Below are 25599 nucleotides of genomic sequence, written 5' to 3'. Positions count from 1 at the left end.
GCCGGCATCAAGCCAGTTCCTTTAACACACTGATGCTGGAGCACCACCAAAGTGGGACTCATTCCTTCTGCTGAGTCAAATCCTATTCCTTCACCGTTCTGAATCTCTCCCTGGCTCCCATCTGGCCCAGTGTAAAGGCAAAGTTCTTACTGGATCCACTAGTTCCTTCTCTGACCACAGCTCCCACCCTCTCCCCACATTCCTATTCCTCAAGCACAGTCCTGCCTCAGGGCCTTTGCACAAGCTGTCTGTGCAACCAAGAATGTCTTTTCCAGATTTCTATGGGCCAATTCACCCACCAAATTTGGCTCCAAGCTCACCTTCTCAGAGAGAGATTCTGACCAGCCAATACCAGAGCACCACCCCTGACCTCGTCCCTACACCCCTTCCTCGCTTTATTTTTTCCCAGCACTCTGAACACTGTATATTTACCTGTGGGTTGGTCCATCTCCCCACTAGAATGGAGCACCACAGGGAGGGGACTTCTGCTCACCACTGTGGTCTCATTACTTAGAAGAGCGTCTGGCGCTCAATCAGTGCTCACAAAGATAGATTCGTTCATTCATTCATTCAATCAGCAAATACCTCAAAAGGGCTCCCATGGGCCAGGCCCTGAAGAAGGTGGAACTGGGGACCCAGGGAGCAATCAGACCGGGGCCTGTGTTCCAGGGTTTGGGAACGACTGTCACAAATAGGATGGATCACAGTTTGTTGTGAAATGTGCCCCCCATGGAGAGCTTGGCCTGCACTCTCCTCAGGCTTGGGGAGGGCTGGGGCCCTAGAGACAGGGAACCCAGCCCCTGCCTCAGGGAGCTCCCAGCAGATAAGTGTCTGGAGGCCAGACTCCCCCTCCAGACAAGACAGGACCACGCCTTCAGGCTGGGCCTGGCCTCACCCCTCCCTTTCTTATCTGCAGAATTTGCCCTTCCTGGCTCTTCTCCTCAAAGCCTGCCTTCATCCCCTTCTAGATCCTCTCCCCAGCTCCACTGTGCCAAGCCTCCAGTAGGAGGACTCCACTCTCCTCCTGTCCTCCACCTGCCCCCTGACCCTACTCTTCCCCTCACTCGGGCTTGAAACCCTCTCTAGTGCTCTCAGGACAAACACTATCCTGGCCTCTGCCCACCTTCCCAAGGTCAGATCACATCCCTCTCTGCACCAGCCACACAGGCCTTAGCGCAGAGTCTCCACAGGGCCTCAGGACCTTTGCACGTGCTGTCCCTCTGCCTTCAGAGCTCGCCTCTCCTTCCTCTGGCCTGGCTAACTCCTCCACATTGTCTGGGCAATGCAATAAGACAGCTCCTGTTCTCCCAACACGATGGCCCTCTCCCTCACTGGACTTAGGACAGCTACAAGCTTTTTTTACCCCACTTAAAAAAAAAACAAAAAACTGGGGGACTTCCATGGTGGTCTAGTGGCTAAAACTCCAAGCTCCCAATGCAAAGGGCCTGGGTTCAATCCCTGTTTGGGGAACTAGATTCCACATGCTGCAACCAAGACCCAGTGCAACCAAATAAATAAATATAATAAATATAAAATTTTTGATGAGAACAAGAAGGGAGCCAGGATAGGGCTTGTAAACAAGTTGATATCAATTCTGAAAGTAAATTTCACATGACTTTCTGAGGGGCAACAAGATACACCTCCCTGAATGCTTTGTAATATATTTAGATCTGACTTTATGTTACATAAAAAAAATAAATTTAATGGATCATCAGACAGAGGCATACGTGAAATAAAAGGACTTGCTGTATAGTACAGGGAACTATATTCAACCACAGTGGAAGAGAATATGTGAACAAAATATATATATGGATAACTGAATCACTTTGCTGTACATCTGAAACTAACACAAGATTGTATATCAATAGTACTTCAGTTAAAGAAAAATTGAGATACAATTCACACAGCACACAGCCCACCACTTGGCAGAGCCATTTCAGGTTAGTAGATCCACAGTGCTGTCCATCTATCACCACCATCTAACTCCAAAACATTCTCATTACCCCCTAAAGAAACCCTGTTCTCATTAGAAGCCACTCCACATTCCATCACCCCCTAGGCCCTAGGCAGTCGCTCAACTACTTTGATTCTCTGGATTTGCTTCTTCTGCACATTTCTTATAATGGAATCCTACAATATGTAGCCTTTTATGTCTGGCTTCTTTCCCTTAAAATGATGTTTTTCAAGGTTCATCCATGTTGTAGCCTCTACAGTACTTCATTCTTTTTGACGGCTGAATAATATTCTGTTGTGTGGGTATCCACATCGTGTTTTTCCATCCATCTGCTGATGGACATCTGGGTTTGTTTGCGCTCTCTGGCTATCGGTCATCGATGATGCTGTATGAACATCCATATACAAGTGTTTGGGAGATGGACAGCTGCAATTTTTATGCAGTTCCTGTCTCCCTCTAGGGCTGGGAGGTTCATGGGGGTACAGACAAGTCTGTCCTATCTACCACTGTGTTCCCAGCACCCATGATAAGGTCTGAAACATACCAGCCATTCAACATACACTCAATGAGAAAGCCAAGGACGAGGGGCACCCTGATTCTCCAGTCCTGATTCTTTTGGCTAAACAGTCTCCACTGCCCCCAAGTTGGAGTCTCTCCTCCATCCTCTGGCTTCCCTCTGGGGTCCAGCGGTGACACCCACTTGTTTTCTCTTTCCTTCCCCACCCCCACCATCCAATCCCTGTGTAGATCCACCAAGATCTATCTCTAATCCAAACACTTCTCACGGTTTCCTTCCCAACCCAGTCGAGTAAATCACCATCTTGAGCAGGGACGCCTGCAACAGCCCCCTAATTCTTTCCCTGCTTCCATTCCTACCTCCTTGGGTCTATTCTCTATCCAGCAGCCAGAGGAACTATTTTAAAACATCAATCAGCTCCCAGCCCTCCCATGCTCAAAACGTTCCCACCACCCTCGCTTCAGAGAAAGCCCAAGGTGCTCCCCATGGCCCACAAAGCCCTACCCGCTCCCTGTTCCCTCTCTGCCCTTATCTCCCACCTCTCCCTCCCTCCTTCTCTTGGCTCCAACCACACAAGCCCCCTCGCTCTTATCTGAACCCTCACCAAGTGTGCTACAACCTTAGGATCTTTGAACACACCATTCCGCTGCCTGGACCTCTCTTGCCTCCAAAATCTGTACTGCCTGCCCCTTCTCAATCCTGTTACCCTCCCCCTCTTCCCGTCCTTATTTTTCTTCACGGCACTAGTCATCGTCTGCAGTTCTCTGTGTTTATATTTTAATCTCTTTCCCAGCACGAGTGCTCCAAGGGGCAGGAATTTCTGTTCACTGTGGTAGCCCTCGTCCCTGGAAGTGTTTGGCACATTGGAGTGATCAAAAAGCATTTGTCAAGTGAGAACAAATGAATGAATCTTCAGAGGCAAGATGGAGTCAGCTGATAAGAAAACGGAGCCTTCAAGAGGTTGAATGACTTGCCAAGGGTCATAAGGTAGGTGTCAGAGGCAACGCACACCTGCTTCTAACAGCTGCCCCCCCCAACCCACAACCCCTCAATGCTCCACCTCTTTCCTAACAAACATAACCTCCCTCTGCCACTTGATACCCAAGTTTCCACCCTTCTTACTCGCTGAGCACCTACTATGTGCCAGATCATCCCATACCTGCTAAATTCTAAAATCATCACTGGGCACTTGCAGAGGCCGCTTCTCAGATTCGGCCAAACAACAAAAACAGGAGCCAAGACATCTAGTGCCTGGAATGTGTGAAACGCCTCACTCACATACAGTTATCATCACAACCCCATCAGGAAAAGGCCATCGGCAGTCCCTCCTGACAGAAGAGGAAACCGAGAGGTGAAGTCCCTCATTCAAGGTCACAAGACAAGGGGACGGGAGCACTCAAACTCGAACCCAAGCCTGGCTGACCCTGGAGCCTGTGCGGATACAGCCTCTGAAGCTCTTGGCAGCTCCAAACACCAACACCCGCTCCTAAGAGCTAGGAGCTGACTTGGCGCCAGGCCTCCCATAGTCACGACCATTCTTCCTGCTGGTGACGGCTGTCCCCATGTTGATGTGGTCAGAGGGGAGAAGGCTCCAGATTCAGGGCCATCCTGCTCCCTGACCCATGACCCCTCTGGAACCAGGCTTCCCCCCAGGCCCCCCAGCTGTCCAGATCTCTTCCCCATGGATTTCTAAGGCCCCTCAGGCCCCTTCTTTGAGATCTGAGCTCTCTCCCTTCTGGCACTTCCCCCAAGTCCCCACATTATAATGACCTCTTCTTTCCAGGACTCTCCATCTGCAGCACTCCTCCTCCATGCTCCCCTCAGTAACCCCTCGAGCCCCTTCTCCATTGCCCGCTACGTCTCCGAAGCAATCCTCCACTCAGGAGCCCCTTTATGCCTCACCAAGGTCCCAGAGAGTCTCCCTTGTTCCCATGTCTCCTCCCCAAATCCCTGGGACTTTCTATCATTCTCAAGTCCTCTCTATGAACCAGTTGAGCGCCTCCGTGACCTGTCTAGCCCCTTGGCCTCTATGACACCCCCTGCCCAAGCCCTCTAGCCCGGTTCCTTTTAGGTTTCCTGTATTTCGCGTCCTCCCAGTCCTCTCTGGCCTCCTCCTACTCTACCTCTCCACAGGGTACCCCCACCCACCCTCCCTCCCATGCACCTTCTTCCTTTTCCATCTACAACAGGGAATCTCTCTAACCCTACCGCTAATACGATCCCCCAGCCTTCCTTCCACTCCCAGGGGACACCTCCATGCCCTGTTCCCGGGACTTTACTAATCTCCTCTCTATTAAAACCCTCCGCGACGCCTCTAACCGCTCCGCGTCGACACCTCGAGAGGCACACTATGACACCCTAAGCCCCTCCATTCACCTCAACCCACCCTTAAGTCCCCCCCCCCCACCCCCGGTGGCCTCTCTCGCCTCTCACTCTATGGCCGCAATGGATTTCTAACCCTTGGGTCCCTCTGTAACCCCCCCGAACCCTTCAATTCCACGCTCTCCCCCCTGTCCGATCTCCCCCGGCCGAGCTCTCACAGTTCCGGATGTCGGAGATGAACACGGCGAGCCCCCGCATCCCATCGCCCTTGGACACGGCCGGCATGATGGCGGTGGCGTCGGCTCCAGGCCTGCCCGGGCAGGGCACGGCACAGCGGGGGCTGGCAGGCTGTGGGGGGGACCGGGAGGAAAGGACCCCAGGCAGCGCTGAAAAGACGAGCCGGCCGGGGCGGGGGGCGGGCGGGCGGGGAGGGCGGGCTGGCAGACGGGCGGGCGGGCGGGCAGGCCGCGGCTCCGCCCCCGGCCCCTCCCCTCGCCTCCGCCGGCCTGCGCTCTCAGGGCCGCCTATAGGCTGCAATTACTGGCGTTCAGACGCAGGCTCGACCCCTCCGCCTGTCTCATTGGTCGCTGGACAAAGGCGTGCGGTTCCGATTGGTCCAGCTCCCCGCAATTTCCGCTCGGGGAGTGGAGGGGGTGGGGGAGTTGACCAAAAGACGGGCGGAGTTCGTGACGTGCTGTGGGACCGCCCCCTCCGCTCGGCCGGGTGAGGGACCGATTGGATCCGGAGGCTCTCCCAGGAGGAAGGGACGGACGCGAAGGACGGAGGGGGCGTGGACTTGCAGAGGCGGGACTCACGTTGACGGAGGCCAATGGGCGGATAGATCGCCCCCGCGGGCGTCGCGGATTGGGCCGGTGTCGGGGGCAAAGGAGGAGGGCGACGATCCGTAGAGAAGGAAGGAGAAAGGGGGGTCGTTACTCGCCTGGGCTGGGATAGGTGGAGCGGCTCCTGCAATTCCCTGCTGCAGAGAAGAAGTTGGGAGGGGCGGGAGAGCGTGAGGTGCTTACTGCGCAAGCGTCTTTCTGTTCCCTTTACCGCCCCCCCCCCCCCCCCGACTCCTTAAATCTTCTTCCAGGGAGACGTCCCTACCTCCTCCCCCTCCCTTCTTCCTTCCTTTCCCTTCTCTAGCCGCCGAGATGTTGGGACCTAACTTCTCCGGAAGCCTAGTATCCCAGAGCTGAGGAAACAGTAATTCAAGTCTACTCCCATTAAGCAGAGGTTAAAACTGACGTCCAGAGAGATTGAATGACATGCCCAAGGTCACAGAGCTCGGGATTAAACTATATTCTGGCATTCTAATATACAATGGCTTTTGTTGTTGTTGTTGCAACTGTAACACCATTAAATAGATATCAAATACAAATTGCGAGTCTTTCCACCAGACTTTGAGTTCTTCCTGAACAAGAAGGGGACCTGGTAATGAAGGAAGAACGTTCGATAAGGAAAGCAGTCGTTGAACCCGCTTTGTTTGGCCCAACCAACACCGCTTGTCGCTCCAGAGACCTTCCTCGTTAGACTGTATTTGGGGAAGGCAAAACCTCAGAAACTCCAACGCCCTGGGCTATTGAGAAATTTGGGGCAAAGGGAACTGGAAGTGACCATTCTAGCACCTAGAAGAACTAAGTCCCCCGTCAGGTTTTTCAATATCAGAAGCCTAGTATGCTTGGATTGAGCCTTAAGGGAGTGTCACGGGTCCAGGGAACATCCCCTGGGGGTATGGGGACTGGGCAGAAGAGCCCCTCTTCCAGGCTCAATGGATTCGTCCATTTGGGCTTCCAGGGATGGGGCTTGGGAGTCTATTTTGGATTCCAGGAGGACAAACATCTCTGGTGTGGGGGGAAGCTGTCTGCCCCTAAAGACTATGTAGAATGGCCCCATAAACAACAATAACAACAAATTATTAGGACCAATAGGAGTTGGGAAAACTCCTTTTTATGGAAGATAATGTCAAGCAATCCAAGGACTGGAGGAGTCCATTCATGACAAGGGAAGAAGCACTTTTCTCCCTGAGGATAACACCATTAAATATAGATAGATACCAGATAGATAGTAGTGGGTTGGAATTAGTCTGCTTTTCAGGGGGTGCAAAGAGAGACATCCAGAGCCGGATGAACAAAATTATGTCCCTAAGGAAGAGCCACCCTCTTCGTAGACTTCATGGGGATGGATTTGGCAACCCCAACAGGAGCTCCTGGGCTCACCAGTGCCAAGTTAGAGCAGCGCCTTCCAAAAGAAATGCAGTGGGAGCCACAAAAACAGTCACAAATATGCTCCTCCCATGTTAAAAAAGTAAAAAGAAAAGGTGAGATGAATCTTAATAATATATTTCATTTAACCCCTCACACCCAAATACTGGGCTTCCCTGGTGGCTCAGTGGGTTCAATCCCTGGGTTGAGAAGATCCCCTGGAGGAGGGCATGGCAACCCACTCCAGTATTCTTGCCTGGAGAAGCTCATGGACAGAGGAGCCTGGCAGACTACAGTCCGTGGGGTCACAAAGAGTCGGACACGACTGAGTGACTAAGCACAGCACAGATGGTTCAGTGGTAAAAAAATCCGCCTGCCAATACAGGGGATACGGGCTCCATCCCTGGGTCAGGGTGATCCCCTGGAGAAGGAAATGGCAACCCACTCCACTACTCTTGTCTGGGAAATCCCATGGATAGAGAAGCCTGGTGGGTTATAGTCCCTTGGTCGCAAAAGATTTGAACATGACTTAGCGACTCAACAACAAACAACAACCCAAATATTATGATTTCAACATAGCTGACATATCACCCTAAGTGTTTGAAATCTGGTGTTTATAAACATAGCACATCTCAGTGGAGACTCACCATGTCGCAATCGCTCAGCAGCCACGGGGCATTATCAGAGGCCGAAAATTAGAGACCGGATTTGAGCAAGACCATTCTGGGGTGCAAGGGCTCAGCAGGTGACCCTTTGCTAAGTTTTAAGACCATCATGAAGAAGCTCATGTGTGGGGGTCTAGATGAGGTTTAGACAACTCCTTGTTGGTTTCAGGATGGAGCACAAAGAGAGAGAACACCAGAAGTCCCTCGAAGAGCTCACAGGTTGAACCACGATAGTTTCTGAGATTCTGACCTGAGCAAATCAACTCAATTTTCACCTGAAAAACAGGACTCATCCCCATCTTCCCATTTTGGTAGATGGGCCCACCATCAATCACCCAGGCACTCTTACCAGAAAGGACCCCGTCATGTCCTTCACACCAAACCAAAGCCAGAACACACCTGAAAACCAGCCACCTCCTCCCACAGCCACTGCCTCCCCCTGTGCAGACCACCATCACCATCGTCTTTTGCTGGAACCATGCTATGACCTCCCAGGCTGTCTTCCCTGCTTCCATCCTGGCCACTCGGGGTGCTTTTAATAACATCAGTCAGCTGTGTCCCTCCCCAGCTTAAATGCATCAGCCATACTGGCCTCCTTTTGGCCACTCAGACCCTCCAGACTCATTACTTTGGCTATCTGATGTGAAGAGTCGACTCATTGGTAATGACCCTGATGCTAGGAAAGATCGAGGGCAGGAGGAGAAGGGGGCGACAGAGGATGAGATGATTCAAGAGCATCACCGACTCAATGGACCTGTCTCACTCCAAAAGACAGTGAAGGACAGAGGAGCCTGGCATGCTGCTGTCCATTGCAAAGGGTCGGACATGACTTAGTGACTAAACAACAACATGAAGACTCATTCCTGTCCCCTGCCCACCCTGACTTTCCTCGCGGCTGGCTTGTCCTTCGGGTCACAACAGAATGGCCCCTCTTCGGAGAGAAATTCCGGATTTAGGGATTTAAAGTGATCTCTCCCTGTTATACTTGCATACATTATCCAGTATTTTTTAAAAATGTGGTTTAGCAATTCCATTCCTGGACATATATACAGAAAAGATGAAAAACTCTCCTTTGAAAAGACAGATGCACTCCAGAGCTCATAGCCCACTATTTACAATAACCAAGACACAGAAGCAACCTAAATGTCTATCAACAGAGGAGTGGATAAAGAAGATATGGTCTATATACACAATGGAATATTACTCAGCTATAAAAAAGAACAAAATAATGTCATTTGCAGCGACACAGATGGACACAGAGATTATCACACTAAGTGAAGTAAGTCAGAGAAAGACAAGTACCAAATGATATCACTTATATGTGGAGCCTTATAAAATGATACAGGGGGACTTCCCTGATGGTTCAGTGGTTGAGAATCCACCTGCCAATGTAGGGGACAGGGGTTTGATCCCCGATACAGGAAGATCCCACGTGACATGGAGCAAATAAGCCCACGCACCCCAACTAGAGAGCCCACATTCTAGAACCTGTGAACCACAAAATACTGAAGGCTAAGAGCCTAGAGCCTGTTCCCCAAACAAGAGAAACCAACACAATGAGAAGCCCACACACCACACAGCGCAGCTAGAGCTAGCCCCCCGCTCTCTGCAACTAGAGAAAAGCCCACGCAGCAATGAAGACCCAGTGCAGCCAAAAATTAATTAATTAATTAATTTTTAAAAATGCTACAGGGCATTCCCTGGCATTCCAGTGGTTAGGACTTGGTGCTTCCACTGGTGGGGCTGGGGTTCAATCCTTGGTTGGGGAACTAAGATCCCGGAAGCCACACGGCACAGCCAAATAAAAACACCAACAACAAAAATATACATCAACTTTATTCAATAAAGAAACCATTAAAAAAAAAAAGTTGTAGACAGCAATACACGTCAACCCTGTTATGGGCTGAATTACATCCTGCAAAAGATGTTCAAGTTCTAACCTGCAATAACTGTGAATGCACCCCTATTTGGAAGAAGGGTCTCTAGCAATGATCAAGTTAAGATGCAGTCATATGGGTGGGCCCTGATCCAGTATGTGAAGAGTCCTAACCCCTGGACCCCAGGGAAGTTCTTAATTTTGGGGTTTTTTTTAATCCACAGAATTCACACAATAAGAGGCTCAGATCCCAGGCACACAAATCGATGAGCTTGGACAAATGTCCACTTTGCCATCACCCGGTTTTGATTCCCTTCATATCACATTCGGACACCTGCTATTTTTAGTTTGTTTCTACTTCTTGTCTGTCTGTTCCCTTCCAACCTCCCATAAGAATGTGAGATCCTCCAGCGACCCTCCTTTCCAATCCTCATCCCCCCCCAGACCCTGGGCACAAGTCCCGCACGATGAATCAAGTCTGAATGCGGATGGCGGAGCTGGGGGTGGGTGGGGAGAGTGCTGAAACAGAGTTTCAGGGAAAGGGAATTTGGACCCCTCCCAAGAAACAGTGAGCTAGTCCACCATTCAGAATGAATCAGTTTCACTATGGTTCTGAAGTGGGGGAGAGATCAGAACAGAACTAGCAACCCGGACAAGGAAGAGTTCACCGAGCCCCCCGCCGGGGGAAGGTGATGTCACATTTCCCACCCCTGTGCTCCCCACCCCCCCACCTTACTGGGGCCCAGTGGTTGGGTCCTTTATGAGTCAGGCTTGTGGGGACCGGGGACCTTGAGGGGCAGTGGTCAGAATAGGTGGACAGTCTTGGAGGAGGGAGCCCCTGGGAGCCGGGCCCCCCACACGCCATGGCGAGCGTGGTGGTGAAGACAATCTGGCAGTCCAAAGAGATCCATGAGGCCGGGGACCCCCCAGCGGGGGTCGAGAGCCGCTCCCAGCTGGTCCCCGAGACTCCTGGGGGGGTAACCAGCCCAGTCAAGGGGATCGCGAAGAAAAAGAAGGCTGTGTCGTTCCACGGGTGGGTTTGTTGCACTCTGTTGGGGTCCTAGCGCCGAGTTGCCTCCAACAGAGCACGAGTCCCACCGTGGGTGCTGGAGGAAGGGGTGGGGAAGAAGAGGACGGGGCTGAGGAGAGGCAGGCAGGGGGCCAGTGGCCAAGGGGGACTCAAGAGTGTAAGAGGAAGAAGGTAGTGGGGATGGAGTCAGAGGGACTAGGGGATGTGCAGGCAGGGAGGCGGGAGGGGCCGTGCCCTGCTGGGGCCGCACCCTGACCCTCCTGCCCGTTTCTCCGCCCCAGGGTTGAGCCTCGGATGTCCCATGAGCCGATGCACTGGTGCCTGAACCTCAAACGGTCCTCAGCCTGCACCAATGTGTCCCTGCTCAACCTGGCGGCCATGGAGCCCACTGACTCCTCGGGGACAGACTCAACCACGGAAGACAGCAGCTCACTGGCACTGCCCGTGCCCCCTGCCTCCCCTACCCCACCCTGGGCCCCAGATGACCCAGACATCACGGAAATACTGGTGAGGGGCCCCTGGCTGGGCTGGGGAAGACCAGGGTCCTCACCCTGGTGGGAGACAACTGAGGATCGGGGGGTGGCCGTCTTCATGATTGGAAATGAGAAGGTTCTGGTCACCCTACAGGGTCCTGACAGGCAGCCACAAATCTGCTCCATCAGGGGTAAATGATGCCTGTTGCCTGGAAGTGGGTCTTTCATTCATTTAGTCACTTCCAAATGCCCTGAGTGAGGCTGGGGTCACAGCTGGGAATCGGGCCAGGTCCCTGCTCCAGGGAAGCTCCCAGTCTGGTGGAAGTGACAGATACAGATGGGATGATAAATTCCGTGATGGAGGTAACACCAGAGATCCCAGAAAAGGGCCCCTCAAACCAGACTAAGTTATTAGGGAAAGCTTCCCGGAGGAGGTGGTGTTGGCACTGGGCTTTGAAGGATGAGTATGAGTTCTCAGAGGGTACCACTTCAGTAGGTGTGACAAAACTGCAAGGTGAGTAAAATCTAGGAAAATTTAGAGAATTTCTTACTAGAGCATAGAATGCTACCTGTGTGCATGCTTAGTTGTGTCCAACTCTTTGCAATCCTATGGACTATAGCCCACCAGGCTCCTCAGTTGACAGGATTCTCCAAGCAAGAATACTGGAGTGGGTTGCCTGACCAACTCCAGGGGATCTTCCCGATTCAGGAATTGAACCAAAGTCTCCTGTGTCTCCTGCATTGCAGGCAGATTCTTTAACCAGTGCTATACCTTGGTCCTTTAACTCCCCTATCACCTTCCACCCCTTGCCAGGTTTCTCCTGGGCCAGGCTCTGAACTAGGCTTGACACAGACATTGAGAATCACACTTACAATAACCCTGTTTATAATGATACTAAGATTCATTAGCAGATCCTGAACACTTTCTGTGTTCCGGAGCCTCAGTTTCTTCATCTGTAAAATGGAGACACATGTGTATGTTCTTTCAAGAAATATTTCTTAAACACCTACAAATGTGTCAGGCGCCGGTCTAGGAGCAGGAAATACAATAGCACCTAAGACAGAGTTCTGTAGAGAACTTCACCCTCCTCATTGAGGCTGTCATGACAATGAAATGCAATTCATTCATGTAAAATGTGTAGCCCAAGAGTCAGCCGTGTGTACAGAATACAGGTTAGTTGTTGTTATCCTCTCTTCACATATGAAGATACTCAGGCTCTAGAAGGTTAGACAGCACCCCCAAAGTCACACAGCTTCTAAGTAGTGGGGCCAGGTTTAGGAGTCAGGGGTGGGGGGAGGCACCCCGCATTGATGGGGGCAGTAGAGGTCACTGTGGGAGCCCTGAAGAGCAAGGCCTTGGCCCAACTGGCCGTGGTCAGGAAAGGCTTTCTCTCTGGAAGAGCCAACTCCCAGGTTGGAGTCTTGAAGATAAGTAAGGTGGAATACAGGGAAGGGCGTTCCACCTAGCTGGAACAGCATAAACAAAAGGACAGGAGTTGAAAAGAGCCCTGGGGGGAACAGGCCCTTGTGGCTCGATTGTGGTGTGTGGGAGAGGTGAGGCTGGCAGGGGCTGGAACACAGAACACAGAGGCTGAGAAGTGTGGACATTCTCCTGAGAGCAATAGGGAGCCATTGAGTGTTCCTGGGCAAGGGGAGACAAGCCACACTGGAGTTTGGGCTCTGTGCCCATTTACTGAGCACCTACTATGTGCCAGGCACTGTGCCACATCCCTGTGGTGGGGAGGGGGTCTCGTTTTCCTCTCTGAGAAGTTCTACAAGGAAAGGGAATAATGACCCATTTGAAGAAGAAAAAAAAATAATTAGTGAGGCAGAGAGAGGTGGAGTGACCCCCTGCAAGGTCAGAGAGCTTGTAAGAAGCAGGGCCAGGACCAGAGGATTAGTGGGTCTGATGCTTTCTTTCCTTAGGAGATGCCTCTGGGCCCAGGTGGGAGATGTTTGGAGGGGGGAGACCGAAGGCAGACAGGCCAGAGAGGAGGCCAGGTGAAGGTCCCGGGTAAGAGGACCAAGTCGAGAGAAGAGAGTGGGCAGAGAGTCCAGCTGGGATGGATGCCCCGGGAGGCATCTCCTCCCCCTCGCTGCCAGCATCACTCAGGCAGCTCTTGCAGAGGTCCACCTCCCACTGGAGCTATTTCTGAGTCACATCCCCCAGAGGACTGTGATGCTTGAGAAAGAGCCCTGGGCGGCCAAGATCAAGGTCTGCTGCAGCTGCGAGCTCACTGTGGGGCTGCGGCCTCCACGAGGCTTCTCCGTAAAATGGAGAAAATTACTGACAGGCAGCACCTTGGGCTAGGGGCAAGAACAGTGAAGAGGTGGACAGTAACAGGGACTGGCTCACAGCATCAGAGCTATATCAGGAGAGAAAGATGGAGATGGATGGACTGAGTGGAGGGGGCAGAAACCCAGAGATCAAGGACTCAGATCCGGGGCGGGGGGGACAAGAACCCCGGGAGAGGAGGACTTGGACCTAGGGAGGGGGCCAGAGACCAACTGAGGAGGAGACAGAAAACCAGAGACAGAGGAGGGGGGCAGAGGCCTAGAGAAGGAAGGAACGGACACCATAGAGAGAAGTGGGACAGAGAACTGGACAGAAGAGGTAGACAGCCCTGAGTGATGGAGACCCCCGGGGAGAGAATGACAATTCCCAGAGTGGACAGAGGGTCGAAGAAGATGGTGAAGCAGATAGCTTTGGTTCGTGTTTTCCTTTTTATTGTTTTTTTTGGCCATGCCGGTGCAGCTTGTGGGTTTTTAGTTCCCTAGCCAGGGATCGAACTTGAGCCAGTAGCAGTGAGAGACAGAGTCCTCACCGCTGGACTTCCAGGGAAGTTCCTGGTTCATGGCTTAAGCTCTGACATCTTTATGAGGCCAGAGGATGCAACTGAGGAGGTGGTATTGCTTTTAGGAAATGTCAGTGCCTCCGTGCAGAAATGGACAGATTAGGTCTTTGCAGCCTTGCTTCCCATTTGTCCTGCTGCCTGAGGCGGCTGTGCGATCTCAGTGCTAAGCCCCTTCTTGGTAGGTCATGTCCTATTGTCATTACTTTTAATGATGCTGACACTAATCATGGTGCTTGCCTTATGGATCCTAACATCTTGTTGACCCTTCCTCACCACCATCTGCCAAGGTATCATCATTCCCATTGGACAAGAAAGGAAATTGAGGCAGGCTTGGAATGGGGAATTGGACTGCCCAGCTGCATGGCGTGTGGGTGGCCAAGGAGGAGGGGTTTATCTCCAGATCTGGCTGCTGCCCACCTCCACCGTGGGGCTTCCCCAGTGGCCCAGTGGTAAAGAAGCCACCTACAATGCGGGAGACGCAGGTTCCATCCCTGGGTTGGGAAGATCCCCTGAAGGAGGGCATGGCAACCCACTCCAGTATTCTTGCCTAGAGAATCCCTGTAGACAGAGCAGCCTGGTGGGCTATGGTCCATGGGGTGGGAAAGAGGCAGACGCCACTGCAGCGACAGAGCAGGTATGCATGCACCTCCACCTCTACTTTTCAGCCAAGGCTGACAGGCTCAGCCTTCACTATTTCCCAAATCTGCTCTCAGAGAAGCTAAAACTCACCTCCAGTGACCCCAGCTTTTCTCCAGTGCCCTTTCTCTTTTCCCACGTGTTTACCAGTGGCCTTTCTGGGTCAGCCTGTACTCTTCCCAACAGCAGCCCCGTGAAGGTAGTGATTAGTCCTTCCCCGTTTTACAAGGAGAGAAACAGAGGCTTAGAGAAGTGAAGTCCCCTCCCTGAGGCCTTACAGCTAGTAAGTGGGAGAACTGAGTTGACCCCAGGACCTGCTCTCCTAGTTTTCCAGAACCTCTACCTACAAGAAGTCCAAGACTTAAAAAAAAAAAAAAAGAAGAAGAAGTACAAGACTTTGTGGGTCTTCAGTTCTAAAATATCATTCTGTGTATCTGTTAGTGATTGCAGTGAAACAAGAGATCCATGACCTTAAAACAGCAAATCTGGAGTGGTTTAGTTGGGAGCTCCTGGCTTAGGGTTGCAGTCAAGATTTTGGCAGGGTGGGACTTCCTTGGCGAGTCAGTGTTTAAGACCTCATGCTTTCACTGCAGGGGGCGTGAGTTTCATCCCTAGTCAGGGAACTAAGATCCCACATGCTGCTCCGCCAAAAAATATTTAAAAAAAAAAAGATTTTGGCAGGGGCCATAGTCATCTGATGGCTTCCCAGGTGGCACCAGTGGTAAAGAATCCACTTGCCAACACAGGAGATAACAAGAGACTTGGGCTTGATCCCTGGGTTGGGAAGATCCCCTGGAGGAGGAAATGGCACCCCACTCCAGTATTCTTGCCTGGAGAAAATCCCATGGACGAGGAGTCTGGTGGGCTACATTCCATGGGGTCACAAAGAGTTGGACCCAACCGGGCGATTAAGCACACAGAGTCATCTGAAGGTTTGACTGGGGATGGAAGGGGTGCTTTCAAGATGGCGCACTCATATACTCCCGGTTGGTGGCCTCAGTTTCTTTCCACATGGGCCTCTCCAGAAGGAGCTGCTTACGGCCTGGCAGTTATCATCCTCCAGAGCCAGACAGAGCAAGAAGGAAGCCACAGTTCCTTTCATGAACTAGTTTCTTAAGTCACATACCATCACTCTGACTTATGCTATTTACTGGGTATGAGTCACTAAGTCCAGCCAACACTCAAGTGAGGCAATAAGGCACTACATTTGGAAACAGCCTCAAAAAAATTATGGGTGTATTTATTTTATTATTATTTTTTTTCATATGCTGGCTCCTTGATGCCTGGGCGTGGGGAGGGTTTGAATTAACGTATCGTATAGTTTTGTATTATGTATCCTCTTCCAGACCGCTCCAACTGGGAATTTAGAAATTATGCAAGTTCTTCCCCTTTGGGTTTGAAATCTGTAGGCAAGAGGTTATCTAAGACCTTTGAGGGTCTACGTGGAACATTCTCGAACTGATTTTGAAAAGTCAGTACTAATTGCTATGCAAAATTAGCAAGCAGCAGGGAGAACCTCTATGGGTGTATTTAAAACCACTATGGCTTTGTTGTTAGTTTTATTGTTTTTAATTTTTTTTTTTTTGTAGGTACTTTTTACCAGGATGAGGAAGTTCCCTTGTACTTTTAGTTTGAGTGTTTTTGTGTGTGTGTGTGTTTTTTGTTGTTGTTGTTGTTTTTATCATGAAAGAGTATTGGATTTTGTCAAAAGCTATTTCTGTATTCATTGACATGATTGTATTCTACCCTCACCTTGTATTTTACTAATATGATATGTTACATAAGTTAATCTTCATGTTGAACCAATTTTGCATGCCTGGGGTAAATTATATATGGTGTAATGTATAATCCTTTTCTTTCTTTTTTTTTTAAAGGCTTCCCACTTGACTTAGTGGGTAAAGAATCTGCCTGCAATGCAGGAAACTCAGATTCAGTCCCTGGGTTGGGAAGATTCCCTAGAGGAGGGCATGGCAACCCACTCCAGTATTCCTACCTGGAAAATCTAATAGACAGAGGAGCCTGGTAGGCTACAGTTCATGGGGTCGCAAAGAGTCAGACGTGACTAAGCACACATGCATATAATCCTTTTTATATGCTGCTGGATTTTGTTGAAATTTTTGTGGCTGTTTTCAGAAGGGATATTGGTCTGTAGTTTTACTATCTGGTGATGTCTTTGGTTTTGGTATCAGGGTAACACTGGCTTCATAGAATAAGTTAGTTCCCTTCTCTTCTGTTTTTTTGGTGAAGAGTTTGAGATAAATTGGCAGCAACTCTTTAAAAAAAAAAAAAAAGAAAAAGATTGGTAGAATTCACCAGTGAAGTCATCTGGGCTTTTTTTGTTGGAAGTTTTAAAATAACTAACTCAAACTCTTTACTTGTTATAGGGCTATTCAGATGTTCTGTCTCTTCTCCAGTTAGTGTTTTGCAAATATTTTTTCCGTTTCATCTAGGTTATCAAATTTGATGGCATCCAATTGTTCATAGAGTTCGCTTGTGATCCTTTCTCTTACCATTAAGACTGGTAGCAATGTCCCCTTTTTCCTTCCTGATTTTAGTGATTTGAGTATTCTTCCTCTTTTTCATAGTTAGTCTAGCTAAGAATTTGGCAATTTTGTCGATCTTTTAAAAACAACTTCCGGTATGCTGATTTTTCTCTACTGTTCTATTGTTTCATCTTCTCCATTCTAATCTTTGCTCATTTTCTCTCATTCCAAAGTATAATTTCTCTTGTGATTCTTCTTCCACCCATTGATTATTTATGAGTGTGTTGTTTAATTTCCATATCAATATTTGTGAGTTCCTCAAATTTCCTTCTGCTTTTGATTCCTAATTTCATTCTACTGAGGTCTTTGAGGTCAGAAAGCACACTTTGTTTTTATATCCTTTAGGGTCTGTCCTTGACCACATGAAGAATGTTTCATTCCACTTGAGAAGAATGTGTATTCTGCTATTGCGTGTTATGTTCTATAGATGTCTGTTAGGTTTGGTTGATTTATAATGTCGTTCAAGTCTTCTATCTCCTTGCTGATCTACTTTCTAGTTTTCAATTCATTCTTTATTGGGGGATGGGGAGGGGAGGGCGCTGTGCCACGCTGCATGCGGCATCTTAGTTCCCTGACCCAGGGATTGAATCTGGGCCCTCAGCAGTAAAAGCACTGAGTCCTAGCCCCTGGACTGCCAGGGAATTCCCAATTCTGTTAGTTTTTGATACATGTGATTTGAAACTCTATTAGGTGCAATATATGATTGCTGTAATCTTCCCAATGACTTGAGTCAGTTTTGGTCACTTTTTTTTCATTGTTTTCATTGAGGGGTGTAATTTGGGGGTTTCCAACTCCTCCATTTTGCTGATATCACCTTAATACAGTATTTATCACGGTATTTATCCAGAGCAGTTGTGCAAGAAATGTGAAGTTGTTCCCATTTTACAATGGAGGAAGCTTGTTCTCTTTTTTCTTTGTGTATTACTTAAGCAGCTGTGAAAGAAACCCAAAATATCTGGTTGAAGCAGGATAGTTTATTGCTGACATAAATATCTCAAGTATAGCAGATCTCTTCAAATGAAGCAGGTTAGAGGCCCCAGGGTTCTAGAGGCTCAGTTACTAAGTCACAAGTTTGGCTGCTGTAACATAAAAGACACAAAGTATCAGTGTTGCTTTTTTAAAATATTTATTTGGCTGCACTGGGTCTTCCTTGTGACATGTGGGGTCTTTAGTTACCCTACTCAGGATATTTTTAGTTGTGGCATGTGTTTATGCAACTCTTAGTTGCAGCATGGAGGATCTTACTTCCCTGGCCAGGGATCGAACTCAGGCCCCCTGCATTGGGAGAACAGAGTCTTAGCCACTGGAGCACCAGGGAAGTCCCAAAAGTAGCATAGTTTAAACAAGGTGGAAAATGTTCTCCTTCTCACACGTAAAGTATTCAAAAGTGGTTGGAATTGAGTATGGCAGCTTCACAGGGTTGAGAATTCAATATTCTTTTATCTTATGTCCTCCATCTCATGGTCCAAGATGGCTGCTCTGGCTTTAGCCATCAACATCATAGAGAAAGGGAGGTATGTTCCCTACTTTCCTTTATTAAAGGCATGAATTGGAAATTGCCTACATTATTCCCACTCATATTCCATTGGCCAGAACTTAGTCACATGGGCATGCCCAGCTGCAAGGGCACCTGGGAAATGTAGTCTTTGGCTGGGCAGTCATGTGCCAGGCTAACTCTTCTATAAATGTGGAAGACAGGAGAGTGGAGATCCTGTCACATGCAGCCTTCCTGAGTCAGTTTTTTTTGACAGGGATCACAAAGCATGTTATGATAACATAAGGTAGCTATCTATGATCAGCAGCCACATGGCATCATGGTTTAAGACAATGTTTCTGGTTCTGAGTATAAATTCTGACAAGGGCACCTCACGTACCATGTACCTGGGAATACAAAGGACATCCCCTCTCTGAGCCTCATTTGCCTCCCTTGCAAAATGGGCCAAAATAACCTCAAGAGGTGCAGTTGTGGGGAATAAAAGGGAAAACGTGGGTAAGTGCGTGACTTGGTGCATAGTGAGTGCTTATATTTGGAAAGTGGGTTATCTTTAGAATCCTCCACTGCCTGGAGAGAAAGACAGGGCATGTGTTTTAACAGTTTATCTTATTTATGTCTCTGGACCCAAAGGCATTTATCTCAGGTTAAGAACATCCTCCTCCTCCCACATGTCTGAGCAACCCCCCACCCCCAACTCCCTCCTGGATCCTACTTATTTTTCTTCCCATCCACTAAGCAGAAAAAGAGTCTGCCCCCTGGCTTAATGGAGCAAGAACACCAAGAATCAAAGAGGTGCAGCCCTGGCCCCCAATTCCACCAGCTATTCCAGGGCAGAATCAAGGTGTAAAGCCAGTTTTAAGACTTTCTTTTGGGGTTGGGGTTTGCTCCCCTACACCCACTGACCCCTGGCTGTCTCCCGTTCTTCCCCAGAGTGGGGTCAACAGTGGATTGGTGCGTGCCAAAGATTCCATCACCAGCTTGAAGGAGAAGACCACCCGGGTTAACCAGCACGTGCAGACGCTGCAGGTGTGAGGACCACTCCATCCCCCGTCAACTCTACTTCCGGGGCCACGTTCCCCTTCTCCAGCTCAATGCACCCATAGCCCAGTTGGGGGAGACTGAGGCTCAGAAGGGAAAGGGATGTTCCCACCTCTCCCCCACTTCCCATGGGGTGTCCCCTGGAGGCCCTGGCTAACCCCTCCTCCCTTCCATGCTCCAGAGTGAGTGTTCTGTGCTGAGTGAGAATTTAGAGAGAAGGCGGCAAGAGGCGGAAGAACTAGAAGGGTACTGTAGTCAACTCAAGGTGAGCCGCCGAGGGGCAGGAGCGGGGCGGAAAGAAGGAAGCAGGAGTAGGAAGAGGGTGAGAGGAAATGGGGAGGAGTAGAGTGGTCGACAGGAGAGAGATGGGGGCAAGCAGACAGGGAGCATGGGAGAGGTCCTAGGAAGAACCTGCCCTTTAGCCAAGCGAGCCGAGGGAACCAAGGGCGGAGGCAGTCCTTGCGGAAGAAGGGGGCATGTCTTGGCTGAGGTGGGGTGGAGCCTGCATGGAAAATAACGAGGATAAGGGTTGGGAGACGGAACTGGAATGGGAAGGCAGGGCCCCTGCCCTGGTGTCCTGACCCAGGAGAACTGCCGGAAGGTGACCCGGTCGGTGGAAGACGCTGAAATAAAAACCAACGTCCTGAAACAGAACTCTGCCCTGCTGGAGGTAAGGCGGAGGGGTCTAAGGGTTTGAGGAAGTTACTCAAGTACGTGAGGTACTCAAGGTGGACTTCGGGTAGGACTTCCCGCCCTGCCAACCACCTTTACCACCACCACCCCCTGCCCCTTCGTGTTCACGGTCATACTTCTCCACGCACAGTCATATTCAGGTCCCAGGGAGAGGAATTCATGTCAGACTTGGAGTGGGAATGCCTGTCCTGCCCACACGCCCACTGATTTCCCAACAGAATGTTGGAAAAGCTTCAGTTGTTCTACCTAAACAGGAGGGACTGGAGTTTGAGGCCTTTTGAGGATTAGAATTGGGGTGGAGGGCTAGATGGAGACAGAGAGGCGGGCATTTAGAGGTTAAGGTGAGTTGAGACTCCAGCTGGGCCTCTAATGGAACTTCCCTCCCTAATCGCGTCCCCACATCCATTTACTTTCTAGTGTCAGGAACTCATTGGGCGCATCTGGGGGTGGGGGTGGAGGTGGAGGTGGCAGTGGAGGGAGGCAAGGGGCAGGATGCTCCCGCTAACCCTGCCTGCCTTCCCGGCCCAGGAGAAGCTGCGCTACCTCCAGCAGCAACTGCAGGATGAGACTCCAAGGAGGCAGGAGGCCGAGCTACAGGAGCTGGAGCAGAAGCTGGAGGCTGGCCTCTCCAGGCACGGCCTGGGCCCCGCCACCCAGCCCCCAGGCTGCTCCGGTCCACCCGGGAGCCCCGACGAACCTCCGCGACCGCGTGGCCTGGCCTCAGGCGGCTGGGGAATGGGGCCCCGGCCAGGGGAGGGCCCCATCGTGAGCGAGCAAGAGTTGCAGAAGGTCTCTGCCGGCCTGGAGGAGCTGAGGTGAGTGGGGTCTCGAGATGGGCCCGGGGGGGGGGGGGGGGGTGGAGTGGAGCCTCGAAGAGCTTAGGAAGGAGTGTTCTGGGGCGATGACCCGGAAGGGCAGGACTTCGAAGAAGTGAGTAGAGTATAGGACTGGTGGCGGGGAGGCCGGGAGGCCCGTGAAAATGAGGTGGGCGAAGTTTGGGGAGCTGTCAGGTGGCTTCAAACTCAGGGGGACAGGGTTGGGGCGAGTGGTATCTCGAGGAGGCAGTGTCTGGAGCAGTTGACGCAGGGCTGGGAGGCAGGCCGAGAGAAAGCCAGGATATCTGACAAGGGGATTCTTTCCGGGCCGGGTTCTGGGGGACGTGAGAGGATTCCAAGACATGAACAGGACGGGAGAATTCGGGGACTGGGTGGGTCCAGAGGCCCTGGCGGGCGGACCGGGACGTGTCCAGACTTAGCCCTGACGGGTTCCTTACCTTTGCCCCTGCAGGAGGGAGGTGTCTTCGCTGACCGCCCGGTGGCATCAGGAGGAGGGAGCCGTGCAGGAGGCCCTACGGCTGCTTGGGGGTCTGGGTGGCAGGCTCGACGGCTTCCTGGGCCAGTGGGAGCGGGCGCAGCGCGAGCAGGCGCAGACCGCGCGGGGCCTGCAGGAGCTGCGGGGCCGGGCGGACGAGCTGTGCACCATGTAAAGGCCCACCCGGGAGCACTGTGGGAACGTGGGAGGGCGGAGCCTTGAGTGAAGGGCCAATCAGCTGGAGCCAATCGGGTGGAGACTGTAATACTGACAGGTGGGGGCCCCAATTAGAGAGGAAGGAGAGGTGCTTTCTACCTAAGGGCTGATGGGCGGAGCCACTACAAAAGAGGGGCTTCTCTGGTAGCTGAGCTGGGACAGAATCCTCGTGCAATGTTCGATTCCTGGGTTGGGAAGATCCCCTGGCGAAGGAAATACCAACCCACTCCAGCCTGGAGAATTCCATTGACTGTATAGCTCATGGGGTCGCAAAGAGTCAGACACGACTGAGCGAGTTTCACTTTCACTGTATCTTAAAAGGGCAAGGGGAGGCAAATGGGAACAGGGCAAACCAGTTCGAGAACAAAGAGAGGCATTCCCGAAATAAAAGGAAAAAAAAAAAGATAGACCCGTCAGAGCAGAGGCTGTGCGTGTGGCGAGGTATTGCAAACTGTATAGAGGCAGACGTGCTGGGCTAATCTTGGGTGGAGCCTTGTTGGGCCTTCACCCTGTTATACGAAAGTAGAGCGGTTCCTGTGAAACCTTTGGTAAGCCACAATAGCATAAAGTGAAGAAACAACTACCTTAGAATACATCTTGCCAACAGATGCACAAAATAAATTGAGGTAAAGCACAGATGCCCACAGAACACAGCTCAAAGCTATGGTGGCTTGATGCTGAGATACTGAGTGTAGTTCTCAGAGGAGGAGCTTGGTGGCTCCACTCCCACTGCTAGCAATGTGTCCTGCTTCTGTAAAAGCAGGCTGAGCGCGGAACTGATGCTTTCCAACTGTGGTATTGGAGAAGACTCTTGAGAGTCCCTTGGACAGCAAGGAGATCAAACCAATCAACCCTAAAGGAAATCAACCCTGAATATTCATTGGAAGGACTGATGCTGAAGCTGAAGCTCCAGTACTTTGGCCGCCTGGTGCAAAGAGCTGACACATTGAAGATCTGACACATTGGAAACGACCCTGACGCTGGGAAGGATCGAGGGCAGGAGGAGAAGGGGATGACAGAGGATGAGATGGTTGGATGGCATCACCCAATCAAGGGACATGACTTTGAGCAAACTCCAGGAGACAGTGAAAGACAAAGAAACCTGGCCTGCTGCAATCAATGGGTTGCAAAGAGTCGGATGCAACATAGCAAATGAACAAGAGCTTGCTACAAAACAGATGCTTTGTGCTTTTTTCATAAAAGCAAAAATTCTTTTCTGATTTCTTTTGGTTAGTGAAAACAGGTACTAATGTAGGTCTTTCCAAAAAAACGGACTGGGATAAAGCGACCTTTCAGAAATCGGAGGATGCCTGTATTCTCTTTGAGAGGTGACCTCACTGCACCGCTTATTCTCACATCTCAGGGTGGAGCGGTCTGCAGTGTCAGTGGCTTCACTGAGGAGCGAACTGGAGGGACTGGGCCCAGTGAAACCAATTCTGGAGGAGCTTGGACGGCAATTTCAGAGCTCTCGGAGAGTGTCTGACCTCTCTATGAACCTGGATCGGGGAGCCCAAGGCTCCTGTACCCGCTGTGCCAGGTAAGGGAGCAGCGCCTGGCTCCAGGTGCATTCTGTGTCATATTGAGGACAAAGCATTGAAGGAGATGAGACTTTAGCATGACTGGAGAGGGAAATGCATTGTGGGAGACAGGGCAGCCCCAAGTATCATAGGATGGGCCAGACTTGCTGCATCTGGGGAGTCGCATTTCTCCCCTTCCCCACACGGTGAAGTCAGTGTCTTGCGGAACATGAGAAAGTCTTGCTTTGTTTCGAGCATCCTGGATTTCCAAGTGCATCGTGGGAAGGTGGGGCAGTGGTACTGGTGGGAGGCAGAGTTGCCCAGTGCACTGTAGGGAAGTGTGAGACCTTGGGGTATTGGAGAGGCACAGGACCATGTTTAACCTGTATTAAGAGCAGTGGGGGCACTTCCCATACAATTTTAACTGGGGCATTGTGGGAAATGTGAGTTTTTGACGTGCTGAGGGCCATCTGGTGTCGGGAGTGGGAACCCCCAGGCACTGTGGGAGTTCCCCGTGCTGGTGGAAGCTCTAAGTATACCTGATGCACTGTAGTCTGGCCCCAGTGCATGGTGGGAAGGTGGCCTGGGTGAAGGCTGGGCCGGTAGGCTTGAGCCATCCTGATCTGAGCCCTCTTTCACCCGGTGACTACCCCTCCCCAGCCAGGGACAGCAGTTGTCCACGGAGTCCTTGCAGCAGCTTCTGGAACGAGCGCTGACCCCGCTAGTGGACGAGGTGAAGCAGAGAGGCCTGGCTCCTGCCTGCCCTAGCTGCCAGAGGCTACACAAGAAGATTCTGGTACCAAGGACCATGGGCCACCATGGGCTAGTTTGTGATCAGGGCAGGGGGAGGGGAGCCCCAGACGCAAGGATACTGCTGGTGTGTGGCAGGATGAGGAGGGTGAGCTGGGGGCAGCAGGTGTTGGGGGAACGGTTGGCTCTGATATGTCAGAATCGGGGGGCAAGATCAGTTTGGTGGTTAGTGAGTCATAGGTCAGTCATTATGAAAGCTTGGGTGATGGACTTGGGCCCAAAGCATCATGGAACCCGGATCTGGTGCTCTGTGGGACAGAGAAGACAGACACCAGTCTATAGCTTCGTGGAATATAAGCCTGATTTTCCATGAACCTTGAGAGGCAATGCATTATATGGGATCATTGCAGTCAGACAGGGAACCAGTGAATACAGCTCAGAGTAAGCTAATGTAGTATGGGAAATGGAAGCACAGCTCTTCCTGAGGCATTGCACACAGACACAGGCGCAATAGCAAGTGGAATCCGAGGCTGGTGTACCTTCTGAAACATAGCGATCTAGTATATTATGGGATATGAGTTGTATTGGGTGAGATGGACAAATGAGGCAGTAAAGGACCTGGGGCCTGGCGCATTGTGGGACACAGGGCACCAGAGCACTGAGGACTATTATTGTGATAGAGAGGCTGGCCTGATAAATAGCAGATGTGGGGTCTTGTGAATTATGGGATGTAGACGGTCACCACGTGATGCGAGATGGGGGCCCAGACATCAAACGCATGATGGCTCATGGGCAGTAAGGGACAATGTGACAGATGCTGACTTAGTGTTTACAGGGACAAAGATGGCCAGTGCAATCAATAGAGGACAGACGGTGGGACAGGTACAAGTCAAGTGCACAAGGGAATCAGGACGGCCCAGTGCATTGTGGGATGCTGGGATCAGCCTCAGGCTCAAGGCATGATGGGATACTCCAGGGGTGGGGGATGCGGGCCCCAGGGGACCCTACCCCTTGCGCTTCGCAATCCAGATCCCCCCTCCACCCCCAGCCCAGTCCAGCAAGCCCAGCGGCGCCTACGCTCCTCTCCCCAGGAGCTGGAGCGCCAGGCCTTGGCCAAACACGTCAGGGCAGAGGCCCTGAGCTCCACCCTTCGGCTGGCCCAAGACGAAGCCTTGCGGGCCAAGAACCTGCTGCTGACGGACAAGATGAAGCCGGAGTGAGGAAGCAGGCTGAGGGCATGGGAGGAGGGTGAGGTCTTGGAGAGAGGGCCTGAGTCACCCCCACCTTCCTCTTCAGCCCCAAGGCCTCTGGCCTCACCAGCACTAACTGTCCACTGTCTCATTACAGGGAGAAGGTGGCCACTCTGGACTATCTACACTTGAAAATGTGCTCCCTCCACGATCAGCTCAGCAACCTGCCACTTGAGGGGTCCACTGGGACAATGGGGGGAGGAAGTGGTGGGGGAACTCCCCCAAAACGTGGGGGCCCAACCCCTGAGCAATAA

The 25599-nt window shown here is 51.2% G+C and overlaps 2 protein-coding genes across 4 annotated transcripts in view; one reads left to right on the top strand and one right to left on the bottom strand.

Moving 5' to 3' along the window:
* The window catches only part of AP2A1 (adaptor related protein complex 2 subunit alpha 1), a 28413-nt gene extending 23200 nt beyond the window's left edge, over window positions 1-5213 (bottom strand). For both annotated transcript variants that reach the window (XM_065926520.1, XM_065926521.1), the window contains exon 1: window positions 5012-5213. In XM_065926520.1, coding sequence (XP_065782592.1) covers window positions 5012-5078 — 67 coding nt within the window. In that variant the 5' untranslated portion in view covers window positions 5079-5213. The remainder of the gene's footprint in view (window positions 1-5011) is intronic.
* Window positions 5214-10401: 5188 nt separating this feature from the next.
* On the top strand, window positions 10402-25599 carry TSKS (testis specific serine kinase substrate). 2 transcript variants are annotated; one of them, XM_065920730.1, is made up of 11 exons: window positions 10402-10571; window positions 10850-11075; window positions 19501-19596; window positions 19790-19873; window positions 20195-20278; window positions 20830-21116; window positions 21589-21783; window positions 23192-23365; window positions 24006-24141; window positions 25187-25311; window positions 25443-25599. In XM_065920730.1, the coding sequence occupies exons 1-11, from the start codon at window positions 10402-10404 to the stop codon at window positions 25597-25599; spliced, it is 1734 nt and encodes a 577-aa protein (XP_065776802.1). The 2 variants fall into 2 exon arrangements, with proteins under 2 accessions (XP_065776802.1, XP_065776803.1); XM_065920731.1 differs by lacking the exons at window positions 10402-10571; window positions 10850-11075 and adding an exon at window positions 13375-13750 and having other exon boundaries at window positions 20168-20278; window positions 25144-25311; window positions 25443-25555.

Source organism: Muntiacus reevesi, chromosome 2 (genome assembly GCF_963930625.1).
Source record: "Muntiacus reevesi chromosome 2, mMunRee1.1, whole genome shotgun sequence".
Taxonomy (NCBI): Eukaryota; Metazoa; Chordata; class Mammalia; order Artiodactyla; family Cervidae; genus Muntiacus; species Muntiacus reevesi.
This window is presented reverse-complemented; position numbering and strand designations above follow the sequence as displayed.

Excerpts from the sequence above, each read along its gene's own strand:
- TSKS (XM_065920730.1), top strand. The coding sequence starts at position 10,402 with ATGGCGAGCGTGGTGGTGAAGACAATCTGGCAGTCCAAAGAGATCCAT. Across the intron at positions 10,572-10,849 it reads AAGGCTGTGTCGTTCCACGG|GGTTGAGCCTCGGATGTCCC; the intron begins GTGGGTTTGTTG and ends TCTCCGCCCCAG. Across the intron at positions 20,279-20,829 it reads AGAACTCTGCCCTGCTGGAG|GAGAAGCTGCGCTACCTCCA; the intron begins GTAAGGCGGAGG and ends TTCCCGGCCCAG.